This window comes from Cupressus sempervirens, chromosome 3, assembly GCF_028749045.1.
Source record: "Cupressus sempervirens isolate cs-2001-9-10 chromosome 3, ASM2874904v1, whole genome shotgun sequence".
Lineage (NCBI taxonomy): Eukaryota > Viridiplantae > Streptophyta > Pinopsida > Cupressales > Cupressaceae > Cupressus > Cupressus sempervirens.
In genome coordinates, this window is record NC_143120.1 from 417,479,185 (window position 1) to 417,503,066 (window position 23,882).

General features: G+C 34.3%; 1 protein-coding gene across 5 annotated transcripts in view; it reads right to left on the reverse strand.

Moving 5' to 3' along the window:
* Positions 1 to 3,650: 3,650 nt before the first annotated feature.
* Positions 3,651 to 23,882, reverse strand: part of LOC149566797 (protein IQ-DOMAIN 5-like) — a 41,141-nt gene continuing 20,909 nt past the window's right edge. For all 5 annotated transcript variants that reach the window (XM_089820109.1, XM_089820113.1, XM_089820108.1 and 2 more), the window contains 5 exons: positions 11,994 to 12,075; positions 11,833 to 11,909; positions 7,938 to 8,165; positions 4,721 to 4,834; positions 3,651 to 4,625 (listed from right to left, as the gene is read on the reverse strand). In XM_089820109.1, the coding sequence (XP_089676235.1) occupies positions 4,173 to 4,625; positions 4,721 to 4,834; positions 7,938 to 8,165; positions 11,833 to 11,909; positions 11,994 to 12,075 (954 nt within the window). In that variant the 3' untranslated portion in view covers positions 3,651 to 4,172. The remainder of the gene's footprint in view (positions 4,626 to 4,720; positions 4,835 to 7,937; positions 8,166 to 11,832; positions 11,910 to 11,993; positions 12,076 to 23,882) is intronic.

Here is a 23,882-nt window from a genome sequence, read left to right on the forward strand (position 1 = left end):
ATATCAAAGTAGAAAAGGAAAACCTAAACTAATGTTTACCTTGAAAATCTTGTATATCAATGAGGAGGGTTTTCATTTTAAAGAGAAAATTTTATTTTGATAATAATAATGGTAATAATAGAAAGATTTATTTGAGAACTAGAAAATATGCATAATTTACAAAAATTAAATATTCAATCAAATTAAATAAATCAATAAAGAATTTAATGAACTTTTTTTGTTTACTTATTCAAAATTTAGGCTATGAACTATTATTGTATATTTTTTGGGTGATTCTTTGTATATTTAAGTTTATTGATTTAAAATAGATTTTTAATGCAATTGTATTAACAACTGGTAGATTTGGAAGAATTTGTATTGATTCTTTGATGGAATTTAATAGTTTAGAATTTTTGAATAATATTTCAAATTTCATATTAGCTTTTATGCAAACCATTTTATATTTTAGACAAACCAAACCTTCTTGGATGCACAAAAGGGAACGAGGTAATTATTAAATAATTAATAAAAATAAATTGACATATACTTAGATTATTTTGATTAACAATTGAATAGATTAATAAAATACTTATTGATTAATTTTTTAAAATAAAATCAACAAAAACAATAACATTAATTAGAATATTGCACATATTTTATCATACTTAATTTTGATACATAAGTAACACATTGCATCTTATTATAAAAAAACTTTTATCAACAAAATCTATTATAAATGTATGATAAGATAAATCATGTCTAACTAAGTTCATTAATAGAAATAGATTTATCATTTACTTGTTATCAATTCATTCTTACAACCATAAAAATAGAATATATAATTATTAATTTTAATAAAGTATATTTATTTACAACATACATAATAATATTTTACTATTAAGATTATAATTAATATGATAATTATATTTTTTATTACAGAAATTGTTATCACTTTTGTAAATTAAGACAACTATAATATTGTTAATTTTAACCTAAGGCAACTATAATATTAAAGTTGTCCTCTAATAATTAGAGATGAAAGCTCTTCTTGAACCATCACTATAATTTATAATACTAGCCACTACACGACACTTGTTTATTCATGGTTGAAATATGTACACTTAGATTTTTTAGATTTTTTAATGATTGCAATGAAAGCAATATGAGCATAGGAGTGATGTTTTCACCTTCTAATCAATAATTTCCCAATTTAGCATGTTGTAATTCTCATTTTATTTCTTTAGTAACATATAAATATTTACAAATAAATAATAATTTTAATATTATATTAAAAAAAACTATTAAGTATGTTTTTGAAGTTTTGAAATTGATTTTTTTCACAATTAAAAAAGAAAATTGTAGTTTTTAACAATTACTTAAAACTAAATATTTGAACAAAGTCAATAATTAAATACAAAGAAGTAAAATTAAATATTATATAAACAAATAAAATAATCAAAAAAAGATTTTATATCAAGATTTATAATAAAATATATATTTCACGATTTATTAATAGATTTATTAAAAATTAATTAAAAGTGATATAAAAAATAAAACTTATTTTTTAAAAATTAAATAATTAAAAATTAAAAATATAAATTTAATAAAATGATTTATAATTAAAAATATTTATCAAATTTGAGTAAATTGGAAAATTGACTTTTAATGAAATGTGAATTGAGATTGCCTCAAATGAATTTTTTATAATGATTTTTTTTTAGTGTTTTGAGTTCCTTTTCTTTATAGATTTTTCTCCTATAGTATATATAAATTAGGTAGTTTTTAGTGATCATTTTAGACAAATCATATCATCTCTATAGACTCATCGTTACATAACAAAAAAACATGCAACTATTAGTAATATTTAGATGTTAAATCTAGCTTGGTGAAATATTATTCATATTGTGGCTGATCCAAAATATAATTTTACGTACATATTATTATTGTTATTGATAGTAAAATCATTTAGAGAATAATGATTTATACACCGTCCCCATGAACCATTTGCCTTATGTAAAATCATATCAAGATAACTACACAAACTAGCACTACTTTATATTATAAAGCCCAATACTAGAGAAAATAATATAATTGTACCTTATAGGTACTCCGAAGTCTTTGAGAGTACCACGTCAAAATTTTGCAAAATATACCCTTTTATGGGAGCTTTCGAGCATATTTTCCCAGCTTGAGTTTCATGCTTTACCATGTGTTTTATATTTTCCACACAGTGCATTTAGCCATTACATGTATTGCGAGTCATCAGTTTGCAACTAAACAGAGATTGTCAGTATTTGGTATCATGTTTTTGTCAAATTATTATTGATTGCATCAATGAATGATCATTCTAGACGGACGATTTAACAGAAAATATATGCTCAAAAAATACAAGGCATCCGACCCTGATACAGTTCCTTGTAAAGGTATCCAATACATGGATAAGGAGTTGAAAGCTTCAAACAAAAAAGTGGTTGGATGGCTATTAAGGACCAATTTACACTGTTCAGCAAAAAAAACATTGTGTTCCTTGATGAAAATGATTTAAGAGTTGCTTCCCTTCAATTATCTTCTTGGCTTAAATATTTCCTTGTCATCTCAAATTACTTTTGGGAAGAAAGAGTGCTTATTTAGGGTTGTACATAAAAACACATTTTGACCAAATGAAGGTAAGCAACTGCTTTCCATGCCCAACACCAACTATAAGATTTTGTTATCAAGCTTGATTCAACCATGATACTTGCAGTTTAGAAGTGGAACAAGATTGCAATCAACAATACCTTCGTCTGACATTATAGGACATGAATAAATCCCAATCTTATTCAACCATGATACTCATTATGCAGAAGTGGAACACGCTTTCAATCAGCAATTTGCCAATACCATAATTTGACATCATAGGACACAAATAATCGACTCTGATGCTAAATTTATACAAAAGCTGTTAATAAAGAAAGCTTATCCCAAAAAACAAAAAAACAAAAAGTTGGTCATGATTTAACTCATGCGGTACATTACCGATTTGAGATAGAGATCTACATCTATCCATCTTCGAATGTATACTGACATATAAAAAACGGCATGATTATTTTTCTTTTCAATTGGAAAATTTTACACAAAAACATATTCTTACTTTACTGCCTTTGTCCAACTAGGGAATAGACGGAGTCAATTAATCATCCATAGGGAGTAAGACAGAGTCATTATAATTCAATCTAAAGCTGAAAATTATCAAGGCTGGGAAACAATCTATGAGCATTTGTATCAGTGCTTGATTTTCTGTTCATATTTATATATAAAGAATTTTCTAGAAAAGCGGACCTTCACTTTCATATCAAAAAATAGAACTAAAACATGAAAATGCAATCTGACAATATTGTCTTGGAATCTGTTTGAAGTTTTTATTGTGAAGAAGGAAGAAAGATAAAGACCTTTGGTTACTAGCATGCCAACTTTGAGCCACATTTAGGACTAAAGAAAAAATGTATTCTTAATACAAATTTATCCCCCCATAGTTCTCATGTGCTGATTTTATTTGCGAAAAAATGTTTTCTTTAAGGTAGCATTATGGATTGAGTGATTTAAGTCCAACAATTATCCCTTGAGCTCATCTATATTGGGTTTATTTTTATATAAGCATATTAACAGATCGTTTGCTTCTGGAAAGAAGAAAATTTTAAAACAGTTATAACTTCATGTTTTAGTAATTTTTAAGTGCATCAAATAATTCACAATTATACATACTGTACACAAGCTGTACTGACAAAAACTTCCCTTTGCATCACTCAATACAAGCTTGTGCACATAAAATAAGTACAGAAACACTTTTTTGAAGCATCAAAAGAAGATAATTTTCCTGACGAAGAAAAAAGTTGCAATCGCTCTACTATCTAAATTGCAAAACCAGAATAGAAGTATGTCTTCATGAGAGCAATCTTCTTTGGATGATAACATGATTCAATTTATCAAATTCCTATATGCTAGAAGCTTCCTAGTCCAACCTGCACTTCTCGATGCCACTACACAAAATATATGACAAGCATTCACTCTATTTATTTTGTGTCCCCATGTCTTGTCTATCCAACCTATCTGAGAACCTTCAAACAATATTTCTTTGTGTCTCCAAATTCGTAACAATATTCCCATTATATATCTTTTGGATTTTAACAGCATTGTTTATTTTCCCCATGTGATTATCAAGTGGCCAATATTCCAGCATCTACAACCTGGCTCACTTTTTGTCGGGCCTTGTTCACCTTTTGCATGGCTGGTTTATCACGCTTTGAAAGAGATGATTTTTTCTTTGCCTCGGCATCAGTGATAATTGGATGTTCTTTAGAATTGTCAATGTGGTTGTCACTGTCACCTGATGAAATTTTTTCTGGAGAAGAAGTCTTTACATTCATCTGACCCATTTTGGTAGAAGGCATGATTGCTTTTTTGATGTTAACCCCCACTAGATGCTTGTGGCCATTTATGTGCCCATTTGTAGAATTGCCGTTTTCCAAACCATCCTTCGTGCCTTGCGAAAGCAAACGATTTTCCCATGGACGGGCAGCAATCCAGCGTTCTATCCAGCTCCAACCCCAATTAGTTTTATCAATTTCATATCCAGAATATCCAAGGTTAGATTTTGAGCTGGCTCTCCACTGCAGAAATAATGGAACCATGAGGTCTTTCACACAACATATCAAGTTCTTAATGAAATAAGGGCAGGATTAAATCCAGAGATTTGAGTACATGCCTGATGAGAAAAAGCATATGCCATAGCTCTTTCACGTCTGACAGCAGCTTCTTCCCTCTGTTGTACTCTTGCTATAATTTCTTCCATTGTTTCTGCACCATCCAGCCAGTCTACCTGTGTTCATAAAAGTTTTGCAAAAAGGTTTAAGTAGTTAATAGTATATGTTAAGCTCGGCAAAGGATTTACTGGTATATAACTAGACACATTGGCAGGTCAGTATAGCATGGCCAGGTAAATAAGCCTTACAAAGGTTCTTGTGCATCGGGCAATAACTTTTTCAATCAAGCAAGCAATCCAAATTTCTCAAACTCAAATATTTTCTCACATGTTTTGTCATTCTTTTATGCAGTCAATTTCTTTGATTCTTTCTTCCTAATAAATATTTGTATTATTACATATTATATGATTTCTATTAAGAAGAGTGCCATAAGTAATTTTATATTCCAAATTTCCAATCTAAACAAAATGTAGGCACATCATCCAAAACAAAAAGAATATGCAAGAATAGTTACATTAGCAGAGTTACAATTGGAGAATATTCACAGTAGTAATTTCAACATAAAAACACATCATATCAGTCAGAATAAGATGTCTTCACTGATTAATACTATTCATAATATTCACAGTCTACAATTTCCAGGCCTGTCTCCCATACAATATGACAGAAAACTCATTTAAAGAGAACTCAGATCTAGTCAAGATTTATGCCCAGAGAGTAAACAGAATAGATGCAGCAAGTGTAAACAGAATGATGCAGCAATTGGCCACATTGGTCAAGGATACTGTATAATTAAATTTTATTAGCTTCCCGCGATTACTACATCAACCTATATAAAAGCAACCATTCCTTCATTAATTCCTTTTTACTATAAGATCATAATGCAATGATGTCGACTTACTCTACATATTTCCCCTCATCCTTCTCTCCTAGAGCCTTATTATTGTAAAATGCAATGATGTCAACTTATGCTTATGTCTCTACATCTTTTCCTTCCATCCTTCTTGAGTAGAGCATTGTCAAATGCAATGATGTCAACATCACTTATATCAAAACTAGGCTCTATGTCTTTCCTGTATCCTCCTCCCTGCTGTAGATTTGTCAGCATTGATGACAACTTAAATAGTGGAAATATGGAAGTACTAAGGGTGGATGAAATGTAGACTGAGGTAGCAGCTTTGGGGATAACATAAAAGGTGAATTCTTTTTCCATCTGATTTCCAACTTCCTGCCTCCAATTTCCTATAAAAAATCCTCAAGAGTGCTGGTAACTTTCATCATCATTTTTAGCTTCTTGACTTTTTTTTTAACATTAATCAACATTATATTTAATTCTAATTTTTTCCTTGGAAACTATCGTCCTTTGGCCTTTAAAGATGCAACTTCCATTTCAAGAACCAGAGCCATTGGATGTGACTTGTTCGTGGCTACCTCATCCTGCTGATTCTAGGTTGCTATTTTCCATTTGTGACATCCTGATGATCATTTTCATTATCTTATCCTTCATATCCCTAAACATTATTTTTCATTTGTGCATACTGTTCCTTCAGCCTAATCTTCATTTCTTTATCATTTAATTTCAACATTATTTCCAGAATGTGAACTAAAGCCAACTCAATTACGCTCCACCCAGTCTTTCAATGCTTATTCCACATCGCACCAATTTTTTAATACAACTCAAGATAGTATATCAGATGAATGGTTGGTTGCTTCTCATTCTAAGTGCTTTATAAAAAAAATGATAGTTATTAAGAGCTTTCTGTAAGCAAACACCCTTTATGTTTGTTACCTCTCTTATAGCTCTCAAATCATATCACACCATGACAAAACTGTGTGGTTTTGGAATGCACTCTTCATCGAATAACTTTTATGATTTAAATCGCACAATCTTTCATAATTTGGTACTGCCACTACATTATATCTTAAAAAGTAGACCTCGCAAGCCATCATAGCATAAAATTCAAACAATTATTTATGGATTCTAGCTCACAGCAACGACCCATGCAACATCCAAGCTATATTTGTCCCAGCTGGTATTTGCTTATAATTTCTCAGTAGATTCCAACAAATTATCAAAATTCTGATGAAGCTGTACCTTGTATGGGCCGCAAACGGACTGCACACAGGATGTACAAATGGCATAGTGAGTGGCTGTACTGGATTCTTAATTATTAGTCATTCAATAAAAACTTTGTTGGAACTTAGACATGGGCTATGTAGATCTGAACACTGTGTGGTTATGTGTGTCCTACTCAAGCTGACTCTTGAAAGGTTAAAGCTACAGCGTTCTAGGCACAAAATGCAAGGATTCTCTTTCTTGAAATTGACATCATTTATGTGTTGAGGCAAAACATGTGAACTTGTCACATTTCATCATCATTGACACTGACATCATTCATGTGTTGAGGTAAAACATATGAACTTGTCACATCTCAGCCATCATTTAAGAATCAACCCCAAGCAAATACGGTGTTTTAATATTCAAATCAAGTATGTGTGTGCACACATATGTTTTCTCGTACATAAACATAATCATCTTGGTTGCTCTCCTGCATGCACAATGTTGGGAAAAGCTAAAGGGTTTGTAACAAATGTAAAATTACAAAGAAAAGTAGCTCTGGAATAATGAACAAAAACAAAAATCGATGACCGATCAAGATCTCAAGTTGAAGTTCACATGTAGGTGAAGTTATCCTATTCCAAGAAGTATGTAGCATGGATGACCAAAAAAAAAAAGATAATTAATTTTCAGGGAAATTAACTTTAGATCACCTCGGAAAAGAAGGTGAGTTCATTGTCAAGGAACAAAGGATAGGTTTTGGAATGACATTAATAAGGAAAACTGTTACAAAGTATATCTTTGCATGCTAAAAATAACACGTCAAATAACAAACACGAAATGATGATATACATAATAAATCCATCCATAGTACTTACTAGCACAGTTCTCATAAGAATTTCATTAATGCCATTGCCAAAAAATTAGATGAACAGATATAAGATTGTAATAATTCAAGACATACCATTTTCTCAACGCTTAGACCAAAGTGAAGGCCAAATTCAAAATATTTTTCAATTTTCTCATTTTAAATTTTGAAGAAAATTATTCAGAGAGAACTCCCAAGAGTTAAAAGATTGTCAGTTTCAGATGATATAAAAAAATTGCATTCTTTTATATCCCATTCTTATCATAATTTCATCATTGTTCAATGATCATACCTCTAGCTCGTGAAGCTCAGCTTCAAGTTTCATTTGATGTTCACGTTTTTTCTGCTTAAGTCGACCTTCAGTTACCATGCATGAGCGACGGGCCCGAATCTGGCTTTGTATTCTGATCCAAGATTGCATGGATTGCAGAGTACTAGCTGCTTGCTTCCTCACATCATGCCTCTGAACAAGTGCCTGAAGTCTTACTGTGCCTTTTAAACTTCGAAAAGATTTCCTAGCCTGCCAACACAATTTAACATCATAATGTCATAGTAATGGCACTCCAAGATTTACAGTTTGTTTAGTTATTGAAGTATTAATGACACTGATATTCCAAAACAATCAATAGTAACTAAAAGAAAAATGACATTTAAAAGAAGAAAACTGATCAGATATGAACAATAATGAGAAGATGAAATGACATATATAGAGTTTAAACAATTTACAAAGTTTTTATATTTTTTATTTTGAGTGAAATTTTACACAGTTTTTATTCATCTCAAGATGACCTCAATGATTAGTCATCGCACTAATAGTTAAGAGCCATAGCTTACAAACTTGCCAGAGTTCCTGAGTACTCACAGGCCTTTTTGCTGAGAAAGTACTCACCATGATCACATGCGGGTGTATGTAAACATATTTTGGTGAGTTTTGCTGCAGAAATTAGGTGAGCACTTAGCGAGTCCAATGCCAAAACTCTCTAGATGTGGGACTCACAATGGAACATGGAAAAATGGAATAAAACAACTTACACAATATAATAATATAATAGCCAATAGGAAATATGCTGCAAATACTTGATAATAATGTCATTCAAAAGGTTTCAATTTGAGGTGGATAACTTTAATAGTCTTTGATAGGAGCATACCATTCAAATAATTATCATAACTAACCTCTACCTCCTATATGTACCATAGTTATGTCTTTGATAGGAACATGCCATTCAAATAATGATCATAACTATAACCTCTACCTCCTATATAAACCATAGTTATGCCTTGGATTCCACCCAAGATGACTTAACAACCTATATAGAACTATATCAATGATTGCATAATAAGAGTAATGGTAGATATAGCCAACTGCTTATAACCCTATGCACAGTGTCTTCACACAAGCATTATCCTATAGGTTGATCAATTGGGGATGCTTTTGTATACGATCTTCATCTTCCCATCTAGTAATTTTGACCAACAAATACTTCCATGTAGTGGGGTGCTTTATGATTGTCCTAGTCTTCTTCTTCGTGTGCATTTGGAAATTTAACTTTTTCTCCAAGATGAGGCTTCCCTCTATATCTAACTCAAGTAGCATATTCTATTATTCCTATTTCCCTTGTTCTCCTTGAGACTAGAAGATACCTCATACTGGTGCTGAATGTATTCTTCTATTTCTCTAATCTTTGGTGTGCTTCTGAAGAAGAGGCGAAGGATGGTAGATGGCATCCTGGCATTGATTGAATGGCCTGATCAAGATCTCCTTTTTGAATTTCTCCTAGTAGTGATGATAATGCATGGCAAGATTTTAGCACCTTGATTTCTCCTCCGCTTTCTTAATCTCCATATTGATGTTCTCTTCCTTCTCCTCCTCCTACTCCTACTCCTCTACCCTTTTCCCTTCTCCTTCTTTTGCTTCTTCTTCTTCTCCTACTGCATAGTTATTATTCATTGATAACAAGTTCCAAGATCTCATATGAGTGCTAGCATTTGAATAGCCTGATCAAGATCTAGTTTGAATGGCCTAAAAAATCTATTTTAATTACTGAAAGAGAAGTGGGCCTATTTCTTAAAGAAAAGATTTGAGTCTTTAATTCTTTTGTCACATTCAAAGCACTAGTTGTAAATTAGAAGGCATATGAATCAAAACTTTGTGATACAGCAATGGGCATGATTGGTGGCTCTCAAAAGCTTCTACTAAAATCCTCACAAACTGTGCAGAGTATTGCACTGAAGATACTCCACCACATTCGTGATAACTAGGTTTATTTTCTTGCTCCTGCTTCAAAGTTTCTCCTATTTTGTTACCATGTACTTTCTGTTTTCTTTAGATCTTAGATGATTACCTCTTTCATGTATCCTCCTCATTTGAATGTAAGAGGAGGTTACCTTGACTGAACATGATGTAGCTATGCTCCATTTCAGTCTTCTAATGTAGCTTTTTGCATGCTATTTTCATATAAATAAAGGGTCCTACCCTCACAGAAATAGCACTTACAATAAAATTAAATTAAATTAAATTCTGAAAAAAGGGAGGGTATGAGTTCACTTTGGACCAATTCAATAATTTCTATGAGGAAGGCATTCAAAGATAGTTCCCAATCCGGTGCATTCCACATAGTGGGATGGTTGAAAGAATAAATAAGACAATCATGGATATGTCTTGGTGCAAGGTATACAATATAGACGTGCCATGCAAACAAAGCAATACATTTACTAACGGAATTTTTCAAGCAAAGCATGCCAGACATGACTCTTGGAGAATCTTGATTCAAGCTCAACATCATGTAACCCACTTTTGTGTTTTTGATTCAACTGCATAGGCTTTAGTTTCTGAAAATAAAAGGAGTAAACTAGATTGTAGCAGTCTCGGATTTGTTTTGCTTGGTATAGTGAAAGATCTAAGATAAAAGACAAATATTAATATCATAAAAGATCATATGTTTAGCCATATCTAGAAAAGAAAGATATATGACTTGCAAGCAGGAAGTTCCATCACCTTCAAAAGACAACCTGAGATTTGGTTCATATGACTGAGTGTTTTGTTTTTATTTTAGAAAAATCAAGACCTTTTGAACAAGGAATAAATTAAATAACTCCGATAAGGGTGATTTCAAAAACACTTCAGTAGCTTGCACAGCCTGTATCTTCAATGTCTTGGCAGGGTTTGATTCTCTTCTCTCCTAGATTGAGACCACTGAGATGATTAACAGATTTTCCACAAAGCTGTCACAAGGTTATTCAGCTCTAACCATCTTTCAAATGATGGGCCATATTCCTATATAAATAGATCCATTGACAGTTAACAAATGGGATGTCCTCGTAGAAAACTGGTAAATATCATTTGGTATGTTGACCCTATTGTATTTATGTAGGTATATCTCATGTTTATTCATGTGCCTTTTTCAAGATGCACACATTGAAATAGATTAGTTATATTGATATTTGAGAATCATAACCATGATAAAGTTTAAAACCATAATCACTTGGAGATGACAAAGAAAACTAGAGAGTACTACTATTTTTAAAAACATAGTATGGGTATGACCATATTTTCAATCAATTGACAGAACTTCAGCGCATGTACATATCTTAAGACTTATTATTGTTTCACAACACATTCTTACTTCTTTGGGATTTAATAATGGAATCTTCTGCCACCAAAAAGAACTTTTAAACCTTTATGGAAAAGAATAGAAATTATAAGTCTATTAGTATATTCATTTAGTTCTTTTTATTTTTATCAATCACATCTGCACTTAATTAAAAATTCAATGTTAATTATTGGACATATTTGAGAAACCTTTACAAGAGGTTTCCTCATTTTCAAGGGATGCTTAATGGAGACGTATAGTTCATCTGAAGTCTTTTATTGTCTGGAGACATCTGCATACAGGTCTCCAAGAAGGGGATGTGTTTCTAGTACATATGACAAGTACCAAGGGTCAGGGTACAAGTGTACTCATAAGTTCACAGCTATGTATTGCACTCGATAACTCAACAGCTGTCAGTTTTATGTCATTTAAGCCTCTCTGGTCTTTGGAAAAGAGGACATCACGAATCTAGGAAAACTTCTAAAAGATAGGACAAAAGGAAGGCAAGAATTTCAAATATTCTTCAAACAACCATCTAATTTATTTGATTGTGGATCATACATTTTGAAATTACCATTTTAATTCAAAAAAACATACCAAATATGCACGAAATTTGGATTGGATGCAAATGGCAGCCTTCTCCTCTTTCAAAGGTCCATATTTGTCAAACATGTCTGCATCACATTCAATAAGTTATAGCACACAATTCAGTAGAACAATATTCAGCATTGTGCAGTTTAAAAAACTTATTTCCAAACCTTTATAAAATCTGCTTTTATCTCGAGAAATCGGATTCTTCCATTGCCAGAATTTAGATTTATCAGAAAGTGCTGTTTGCTCCTGTATAAAACAAGCTTATTATATTAACCAAATCCATAAACAAAAGGGACTGCATCAAGAGGCTCCACTCAGATAACAAAATAAATCATATTGTTTCAAAGGCATATCCAAAGAGCATGATTCTATATATTTCAGAAATGTCATTGATTGTCTCAACTTAATTTGTTTGATGAACAAAGTTTATCTTAAAACATAAACATTAAGTTTGTTTGTTAGTCATAAAAACAATACATTACTACTTTGAACTATAACTTCCAATTGCAAGCATGTAAAGTAGAAATATTTTAGACTACATTGTCCAATCTAAATGTCATGTCCCCATTTTGGAGGCAATTTGATTTAATTAATTTAATTAATTAAGTTGTCCAAAATAATGAATATTTTATGAGGATGACTAATTAATTATTTTAATTAAATAAATAAGTGATATTAAGTTAATTATTTATAAAGTTATCGAATAAATAAATATTAAAAGGTAACTTTATATTTAGTTAATTTAATAAAGTGACTTGAATTATAAAATATTTTATAAAGTCACTAAATAGATAAAATAAAATAATGTTCTAGAAGCTTCTGGAGAAAGTGGAGAAAAAAGAATAAATAGGCACCCTCGAGCTTCATTCTGATTATCCAGATTTGTTGTTGTTGATGTTGATGTTTGTTGATGTGCATTGTGGAGCCTAGGGTTTCTACAATAGTCACAACTGGTCATTGAGAACGAAAACTCTCAATTGGTACGCAATTTTGAGGGTGTGAAATATCACTTGAATTATTGCAGCTGGGAGGAAGATACTTCAGTCTTCTATTTGTGCTACATCGAGAAAAAATATTTGTGGCCATTGAGAACGAAAACTCTCAATTGGTACGCGATTTTGAGGGTGTGAAATATCACTTGAATTATCGCAGCTGGGAGGAAGATACTTCAGACTTCTATTTGTGCTACATTGAGAAAAAATATTTGAGTACAAAAAGCAGTTCGAAAAAGCAGGCCGAAAAAGCAGTTCGAAAAAGTAGGCCGAACAAGCAGTTCGAAAAAAGTAGGCCAAAAAAGCAGTCCAAAAAAAGCAGGCCGAAAAAGCAGAACCAAAAAAGCAGGCCGAAAAAAGCAGGTCTGGAAAAGCAATCAAAAAAAAAAAAGCAATCCAAAAAAGCAAATTCGAAAAAGCAAAGAAAATCATTACAACCATCTACAATCAGAGGCGGCAGCTAGAGAGGCACGACTTGGGCACTTGAGGAGATTATTTTCTGTTCAGTGGTATTGCAATACATCTATTCTCTAAGGCGACTTCATATGCCAGGTCTGATATGTATTTTCATAGTTGCCTTTCACTATAGAGTGCTGTTGTAACTGTCATTCATTAATAGATACATCATTCATTTTTACATTTATCACAATGGTATCAGCAATCCATGGCTTTAGTTGTATTTAATCATGCATGTGATTAGCGTACTGCTGTAGGGGAGTATTGAAGTTAGATATTTAGTATTGCATTAGTTTTCATTAGCAGCTGTAGGTGCATATTATTTTACCAACAATCATCATATTTTGATATCTTTGTAAATGCCAAGAGTCTTGGCTAACTTAGTATGAATATTATATTGGATACTCATTCTCAATCAAGGAGATACAATTGCTGGTCATTAATAGTTGTCCTTGAGCGTTAATATATCATTTTTTATCAGCTAGTTAGCTTGCATACCAACTGTTTGTTAAAATACCAGTTGGCTGTAGGTGATCATTTTCATGATTAGAACTCATATATGCATTCACTATTGCCAAAATTAGTTGCATATTTATGTTAGATCATTGCTTAGACAATTTGGAGTCTTTTGTAAGCATTCTCTTTGAGGCAAATCCAAACAAGAATCACTGCAGCAATCTGAAAAATTATATCAGTCAGAGGACCCTTGCTTGCAAAGTGTTTGACAAAATGTCAAACAACTGAAGTATAAAGATTTTTGGTGTTGGAAGAAGTTAGAACCTATTGGGGTTATTACAGTGGTATCAGAGCTATTGACCTGCCATCCTATTGGGTAGATTGGACATTGAATCAATTAGTTAATCATGTTTACTTCAAGTAACCAGAAGCAGTGGGACAAGGATATGAAGAAGCTTAAACAAAATTTGAAAAGGTTGGATGAAAGTCAGAAAAGGATGAATGAATTGATGGTTTCCATGTTTAAGAGGACTACATCACAAAACAAAGACAAAGAGGAATAAGAGGTCTCTACAAGTGAGGTATCTAGAAACCTCTACAAGGAGTTTGCAGCAGTTGGTGACCAGCATATAGCCGAATCTAGGGAGGACAAAAATCAGACTAGCTTGGAGGAAGATGTTGGGCACACAATACTTCAGGAGGTAGTGGGAATGGATATTACACAGATTGATAGTAACGGTCAACTTGATACTCAAGTTGAGAAAATTGTATACAGGTCGTCAGAGGGTGATGTCACAGGTACTCGGGATGGTTTAGTTCTAACAAGCAGTGACTACAACGTAGTGGGTTCAGATGATGATTATGAGGATGTTGTTGTGCATGATGGTGAGATACTTGGTAGAGATGAGCAGACATTGAGCATTCATGACTTTGCTGAGAGAGAGTACCAAACATAGATAGATGCTTCGTCACATAAGGTTGAGGCTGGTAGTACTTCACATGATTTGTCCAGCCAGCTGAAGGTGAGCGAAGATAGTATTGTGACTTCATTATCTCATCATGACAGGATGCGGGATATGATAGAGGATCACATTCGGATGATTCAGTTACAAGGTAGACATAAGGGAGTTCAGGCGAAGTCTTCTTGTGTTGACTTACAGGTGATTAGGGAAGGAATGGGAACGATGAAGTTGAGATATTTACATCTTCTATCAGATCGTGACCATCTTCTTAGCCTTGTTGGAGACTATTCAGATGCCTTGAGGAGAAAGGAGTAGGAATTTGACAAGCTCTCTCGCGAGCTTGAGGACATTCGAGCTTCTTGGATGAATACTCCATTGGCATTACAGGACTGGGAGAGACATGGGAATGAGCATGGCATGGAGCTGAGCTTAGTTTCATCTTGCACTCCTGATACTCAGTTTTCTGTGGCAGGCGGATCATATGTGGTCGTTGATAATGTTGTGAGTTCATCTTGCATTCACATTCAGGATACAGGGAAAATGTCAGACAGGTATGTGGAGTTAGTTGGTATTAGTCATATTACTCAGGTGAGGAGTTTGCTTGAGTTACTAGCTGATTCTAGTTTACGGATAGGGATTCGAGATTGTTATATTAGCGTTTGGGATTCAATCGACTGGAGATCTTTATCACTTTTTGGTAGCAAAGATTGTTTGGGTGCTATCATGGATTTGATTAGCAGATTGCACGGTGTTGTCTTTTCTTGTGCCAGCAGCTTGTCCGATGTTGGTATTAGTTTTTATACACCGATGTTGGGCTTTGTTCATATATCCAGTCGACCATTCTTGCTGGTATGTGTTAATGATCTTTCATATTTGGCAGTGTGTACAGATGAGTCCCAGGATCATATTGGCCTTGATGACATCCAAGAGGATGCAGTGGGTAGTTTTGAAGACTTAGCTTCCTTGGCAGTTTCTTTTGGTACAGAGGAGTTGGACAGCAGTGCTACAGTTTTTGATACTCCATATGTTAATATGAGCTTTGGAGTTGATTCGCAGGATATGGTTGGTAATACTCTAGAGACCAGTAACTTTGAGGATACTCCCTTAGAGAGTGTGTCAGAGGAAGTTTGTAGGAGACAATCTAGCCAATGCCATCATGTGTCTAGCCAGTTGAGAGTTAGTGAACGAGACATTGCTATCGCTTGCCAGCATTTCGATGTTGCTCGTCAGTTGTTAGCAGTTTATGGATGGGGTTCTCCTACTAGTGATGAGCAGGGAGGCAGTTATTTTTCCTTGACAGAGATCCACTCTTTATGGGAGGCTATTCGGATTCTGAGACAGAATTATATGCAGCTAGTAGCCGACAGAGATTATCTTATGGAGTGGGGGAGTACAGCATGCGATGCATTATTGGCCAAGGAAGATGAGGTGAGTGAGCTTACTCAGCGGCTCGAGGTGACTTCTGAGATTCTTGAAAGTACACAGTTGGCTTTCGAGGAGTCACAGCTTCATTTGGCTAAGGTGACCATGGAGTTAGAGCAATTGCAGTCTTTACCAGATTCTGTACAGTCACAAGCTGTGGTGTCTGGTGATCCGAGGATGTCCATGGTCGAAATTATCAGAGACAGTGGAGATGGGGATGCATCCATCCTTGATACTAACATTGGCATATCAGGTTCGTTCCCACTAGAGTCAGGTTCAGTTGAGTTGGGTGCTGCAGCAGATTGTTGTATGCCTGACATGGTGGTGGCCTCTAGTACTGATGACACGGAGACTAGAGATGTTGTATCAAAGATCATGTGTGATGTTGGTGAGCCGACAGTTGGCATGGTTCCTGCTAGTAATACTACTCCCTTGGCGATGTCTTCGGAGGTAGTAGTCAGTTCCAACTTGGTTAGTGATCAATTGCAATTAGTTTCATCTGGATTGCAATCTGAGCCATTGACTAAGATTGGCGCATTCTATCGGCATTACACTGTGAGGTATGCTCATCAATTTACCTTTAATGACCATGTTGATGAGATGATGATACAGAGATTTACTTTGGTTCCTAGTGCTTGTCATCAGTTATGGGACGGTTTGAAGCCACGGGATGAGAGTTGTGATGGGCATGACATGGCGATAGGTTTTGCAATTGATAGCTTGATAATACAAGACTTAGAGCAGGACTTTGGGAGTGATGCTTCAGCGGTTGCTGTTATTGACTCTACTCCTTTGGCTATGACATCTTCTGACTTAGCTGGTGATCAGTCACAGTGGGTTGTATCATTTGTTCATGGTGAGCTATTGACTGAGGTTGGTTCTTTTTATCAGCATTATACTGCAGGGTATATACATCAGTTAGTATTTGATCCTTGTGTTGAGGAGTTGATGGCAGGAAAATTTGGTTTGGGTTCCATTTCTTGCTGTTTATCTTGTGATGTCTTTTCACCATCAGCAGTGCATGGGAGTTATGGTTATGAGACAGTGGTCGCTGATCTGCTGAGTTGTGTTGACTGCAGGAGTTGTTCAATGTGTGGATTCTCCATACTTGGTACAGTTTCATTTGGGAGCGTTCACCATTGTTGTAGAGTTGGATTGTACATTCCGTATAGGCCATTGGGATGCGTTGGTGGAATTTACTGTGTTGGCAGTTTGATTTGTCCACTTTACTTGGGTTCTGATGTTCTAGGAGTTTGTGTCTCGTGGGTTTCTGACTATGGCAGTTGTGATTTTGGAGTTTGGTTGAGCTGTAATTGTCAGTTTGGTTATGGATTCCTCTTGGTTATATTGCAGAGGATATTACAGGAGCCTGTGTTAATTGACAGTAGTATAGTTCATGACTACGTTTGGGATCTAGACGGATTGATTGGTTTATTGTTCAGCCATTGCTTGGAGACAAGCAATTTCAAGAAGGGCGGACTGTCATGTCCCCATTTTGGAGGCAATTTGATTTAATTAATTTAATTAATTAAGTTGTCCAAACTAATGAATATTTTATGAGGATGACTAATTAATTATTTTAATTAAATAAATAAGTGATATTAAGTTAATTATTTATAAAGTTATCGAATAAATAAATATTAAAAGGTAACTTTATATTTAATTAATTTAATAAAGTGACTTGAATTATAAAATATTTTATAAAGTCACTAAATAGATAAAATAAAATAATGTTCTAGAAGCTTCTGGAGAAAGTGGAGAAAAAAGAATAAATAGGCACCCCCGGGCTTCATTCTGATTATCCAGATTTGTTGTTGTTGATGTTGATGTTTGTTGATGTGCATTGTGGAGCCTAGGGTTTCTACAATAGTCACAACTGGCCATTGAGAACGAAAACTCTCAATTGGTACGCAATTTTGAAGGTGTAAAATATCACTTGAATTATTGCAGCTGGGAGGAAGATACTTCAGTCTTCTATTTGTGCTACATCGAGGAAAAATATTTGTGGCCATTGAGAACGAAAACTCTCAATTGGTACGCAATTTTGAGGGTGTGAAATATCACTTGAATTATCGCAGCTGGGAGGAAGATACTTCGGTCTTCTATTTGTGCTACATTGAGAAAAAATATTTGAGTACAAAAAGCAGTTCGAAAAAGTAGGCCGAAAAAGTAGTTCGAAAAAAGCAGGCCGAAAAAGCAGTCCGAAAAAAGCAGGCCGAAAAAGCAGAACCAAAAAAGCAGGCCGAAAAAAGCAAGTCCGGAAAAGCAATCAAAAAAAAAAAAAGCAATCCGAAAAAGCAAATTCGAAAAAGCAAAGAAAATCATTACAGCCATCTACAATCAGGGGCGGCAGCTAGAGAGGTACGACTTGGGCACTTGAGGAGATTATTTTCTGTTCAGTGGTATTGCAATACATCTATTCTCTAAGGCGACTTCATATGCCAGGTCTGATATGTATTTTCATAGTTGCCTTTCACTATAGAGTGCTGTTGTAACTGTCATTCATTAATAGATACATCATTCATTTTTACATTTATCACAATGGTATCAGCAATCCATGGCTTTAGTTGTATTTAATCATGCATGTGATTAGCGTACTGCTGTAGGGGAGTATTGAAGTTAGATATTTAGTATTGCATTAATTTTCATTGGCAGCTGTAGGTGCATATTATTTTACCAGCAATCATCATATTTTGATATCTTTGTAAATGCCAAGAGTCTTGGCTAACTTAGTATGAATATTGTATTGGATACTCATTCTCAATCAAGGAGATACAATTGCTGGTCATTAATAGTTGTCCTTGAGCGTTAATATATCATTTTTTATCAGCTAGTTAGCTTGCATACCAACTGTTTGTTAAAATACCAGTTGGTTGTAGGTGATCATTTTCATGATTAGAACTCATATATGCATTCACTATTGCCAAAATTAGTTGCATATTTATGTTAGATCATTGTTTAGACAATTTGGAGTCTTTTGTAAGCATTCTCTTTGAGGCAAATCCAAACAAGAATCACTGCAGCAATCTGAAAAATTATATCAGTCAGAGGACCCTTGCTTGCAAAGTGTTTGACGAAATGTCAAACAACTGAAGTATAAAGATTTTTGGTGTTGGAAGAAGTTAGAACCTATTGGAGTTACTACACTAAACAGAAAGAAATGATTATGCACTTTAACTAAGAAGGGACGTTTCTTTGAAAGTGGATACGGTTATAAATAATATCATGGCCATAAAAATGGATGATATTATCTCAAAAAGGAGTCCACTGTCCAAGGGTTTGAGTTTAATTAGTTAAATCATTGAGTTCTCATTAGGGGGAGCCACGTTCAAATCTTAGAGCGAATCTAATATTGATGCAAGAGCATCTTGGATCAATGGGAAATCTTGCATCAACCAAAAATATTGCTTTGTTTTTTGTACCAATTTTTTGTTCAAGCAGTTGTTGCTGCTCATGGTTTTAAGTTGTGCGCAATTGGCATCTTAGTGTGGACCCACTGTTGACCCTTACCCTAAGTGCACAGAATCTAATGTTCCTTGTGCTTGGAGTTTCGTGCCTCTTTCTCCAATTGCTTTTCACTACTTGTTTTATCCTACGAACTATGGACTTTCTTTCTGCACAGTTTCCTATGATGACATAGCATCTTGCGTAGTTAAAGGACACCTCTTCGATCATGTGTGGACCTATTCTTAAGAGCGTGAATTCTCTTTTGGTAATCTTGGTGATCATTTGTTTTCTCCTCCAAGGCAAGACCTATTTTTGTATTTAAATGCTTGACATGCTGACTTGTGGTCTTGCTGGCTATATAAGAACTTGGATTAGATTTAGGAAAGTAAGTTTTTAGTAGTCTAGAAGATGGTAGACAGGAGTAGTAACAAATCTCAAGATTGCGAGCTTTAAGCTCTAATGTTGTAATTCATTATACTGGCCACAACCAGGAAGGCCTTATAATGTAGCATATATATGTTATCACGTGAGTTGTCTAATCAATCAATATTTGTTCATGAATTTGCTGCTGAATATGTGTTTGCTTCTATGTGTACTCTTGGAGAGGTGTTAGGAGATAGGAATTGGTTCCTTTCCCTACCTACCTTGTGGCATGTGGTATCAAAGCAAGGTTCCTTTCCTTGTGAGTTTGGGATCATGGAGAACCTTATTTGGATGGGTTGTAGGGTGCCAGATTTGGATTCTAACCTATAACTTGCAGAAGGTTACGATCTTGTAGGAACTGATGTCAAGATGGTTCGAGGTAGAGGAAATGCAAATAATGCTTATGGATAAGTTGAGGCAGATTGCAACAAGACTTGAAGTTGTTGAGATAGTGTAAAGAAGAGGTGTACATCTTGAGGATATCAGTGATGATGAAGTGGAACAAGATGAGGAGAGGCTTCTGATAGTTTTGTACAGGGAAAACTCTAGACCTACTGTTGAAGTTGCTTGCTATGATGGAAGGCTTGTGACTAATGTTGTATTAAATTGGATCTTTGAAATGGATAAATTCTTTGAGTACAAAAGTACTCCTGAGAATAGAAAAGTAAAGATAGCAGTCACCAAGTTGAAGGGTCATGCTTCACTTTGGTGGGATCATTTGCAAATTGAAAGGCAGAAAAGAGGAAAGGAAAAGATCAAGACATGGGCAAAGATGATTGGCAAGATGAAGAAGTTTCTTTCTGCAGATTAACGGGTTTATTTGTTAAGAAGATGCATAATTTGAGACAAAAGGATATGACTGCAAAAGAACAATATACTAAGAAATTTTAGAAATCGGATATCAAATCTAGATGTGTGGATGATGAGGTTGAGAAAGTGGCTAGATTCCTAAATGGTTTGAGGACATCAATTCAAGATGAAATTAGTTTTGTTAAAGTGGATAGTTTGGAAGACACATATCAGTTCGTCCTGAAGGTTGAGGAGTTATTGGAAAATAAACATGATCAAAGACAAAGAGGAAGAGGTGGCAGATTTCAAAGAAGGCAGAATCTATGGAGAAAGTAGCAAATCTGACAACTCAATGCAAGCCAAAGGTAAAACAGAATAAAAAGAGGAACCTACTAGTAAGAGAGATAATTACACTAGAGGTAGCTATATTAGTTACTCTAGGAACAATAATAATGGTAAAAGAGAAGAGAGATCTTGGTATAAGGGAACTTGTTCCAAGTGTGGAGAAGGACATAGAGCCTCTGAATATACTAATTATGGCAAGAAGATTAGAGGTAGCAGCAGAAATACTTTAGCATGTAAAGAAGTTGTTGAATCACCTAATGGCCCGAGCATGGTGAAAACATGATGCTGAGGAGAATCCTGTGGAATGAAGAAACTAATGAAGAACCCATTGGGAGGAAAAAATTATTCAAGACCAAATGTAAGATTGCAGGAAAGTGTTGCGAAAGTAATCATTGACATTGGTAGTTTAGACCATTTGGCATCAAAGGAGCTGGTTAACAAATTGCAATTGCAAAGATTGAGAAATTCTAAGCCTTATTGTGTTGCTTGGATCCAGAAGGAGCATAAGTTACTGGTAAGTGAACAATGTCTTGTTAAATTCAGGATTGGAAATTATTATGATGAAGTTGTGTGTGATATTATGCCTATGGATTGTTGTCATATTCTGTCGGGTAGACCTTGGCAGTATGATAGACAAGCCTTGCATGATGGTAGATTGAATCAATACACTATTTGGGTTGATGGGAAGAAACAAGTATTGTTGCCTTTGGTAGAGAAATCTGATGAGAATCTTTGTACCATAGTAATAGTATGGTTGAAGGAAATCAATTTGTTAAGGATGTGAAGGAACAAAATGTTTGTTTTGCCTTGATTCCTAGGAAGACCGAGAAACAAGATGAACTTGAGCATGCACCTAAGATTGGATCTTTATTGGCTGAATTCAAAGAAATTATTAAAGATTATAATTATTTCAAAAATACATGCAACATTAATATGCAATTTTATTTAGGCAAGAGCCTACAACACAATGGTAAATTGTGAGCCTCTAATCGAAAAGGTCTTGGGTTCGAATCTACTCGCACTTAATAAATAATAATAATTAATCAAAACACATAATAATTAATCTTGGCTTCAGCCTCTTACCAATGGAAAAAAAAATATGCAATTTTATTTATATATATTTACATTAAAAATCTATAATTATAATATAGAATCTATAATTATAATATAAAATAGATAATATCAAGGACATGAAAAAGAATAAATCTAAGGGCAGCCAAGGGTGAAGAAACCATTAGTGTTGAAGCAAAATAGTAAGTCAAAGAAGGAGATGGTGGAGCAGATGCAAAAGAGAGATCCGTACCTTACCTACTCCACTCTATGCTCTAACCAACAGATCACACAACAAGCATCCATTGGATACAATTATTGAGGAAGAAAGGGAGGGCATCAAATGACCCAAAAAAAAATGTATGTATATTTAATTAGAAAAGACTGAATTATCGTACAAATATTCAGTAAATTTCTGCCAATTTATTCGGGTTTTTTTTTATTCACCAAATTTTGAACCTCATGGCTAAAATTTTGGCAAACCTTGCGAGTTATTTTGGCTTCTAGTGTGGAGGTAGTTTCTAAATAGTGTTGGTCTTCCATAGGTGAATTCTAGGGTGATTGCTTGAAAGGAGCTAATATTAGTCTCATTTTTGTGCACACAAGAGCTTGTATTGGTCTCATATTGATGCTTGCATGAGCAAAATTTGTAAGCACTTAGAAATCTTTAAAAAGATCCACTTTGGGGGGCCAAGATAGCCTCCAATGTTTCTCATTCTCAAGTATCATACATATGAATGAAAAGTAATTCTTTCATACATGAGAAACAAAGTGCTCTGATGGAAATGATGGGTTAGCTGCCCTATACAAAGAGTACATATTAATTCATAAAGGAAATGAAAAAGCATTGAAAAATTATCATAATTCAAAGACTACAAAACTGTTACATCTCATATTTTACTTATTAATTTAAAAATGTTTTGAATATGAATTATAGCTATCGAGGTTTCATGTGAATTGGAAATGGTTGATTAAATTGTTTATTCATTATGATTTCATGTGAATTGAAATGGTTGGTTAAGGTGGTTATTTATTATGATTATATCATTTGATTAATCATATTGGAAATCTCCTTTCACTTTGTTATTGTCTTTGCAGATGTGCAATGAAGGGGGGGAAGGCATTGACAAGGAGGGATTAGGGTACGAATACCAACCTACCACCAAGTTTGTTTGGTATTCATCTACGAGTTAGTAGCCCTCCTCAGAGAAACTACTAAGAGAACATGAGGCCAAAACTAGCCACATATATCATAGGGGTCAAGAAAAGGCCAATAATAGCACACAACCCACAACTCACCAAGTGGGACAGACAAGGGGATTTTGAAAGGTTCCCCAAGCATTCACATTGGGTTGTAAGATGGTTACCAAAGCCATCCAATAGTAAAACATGGCACCGCTCCTATAGAAATTCACCCCCCATCTGCCAAATTTCTTTCGACCTCAATAGAAAAGAAGCCCAACTCTATTGGACCAGAAAAAGAAGAGACCATCATATTTGGGAGTCTATTGCAATCCCAACCCACATTGAAGCAAATACAAAAATGAAAAGACCACAAAGTTACAAAAATACTCTTTCAAAAAGCAAGACTTCACCTTCATAGAGGACACTTCCACCTCCATAGGAACTATAAAGGAGTAAGAAGCAAACAAAATGTGCCAAGCCCTCACCATGTCCATATGAGCACACCCCAACATCACTGGGACGAGTA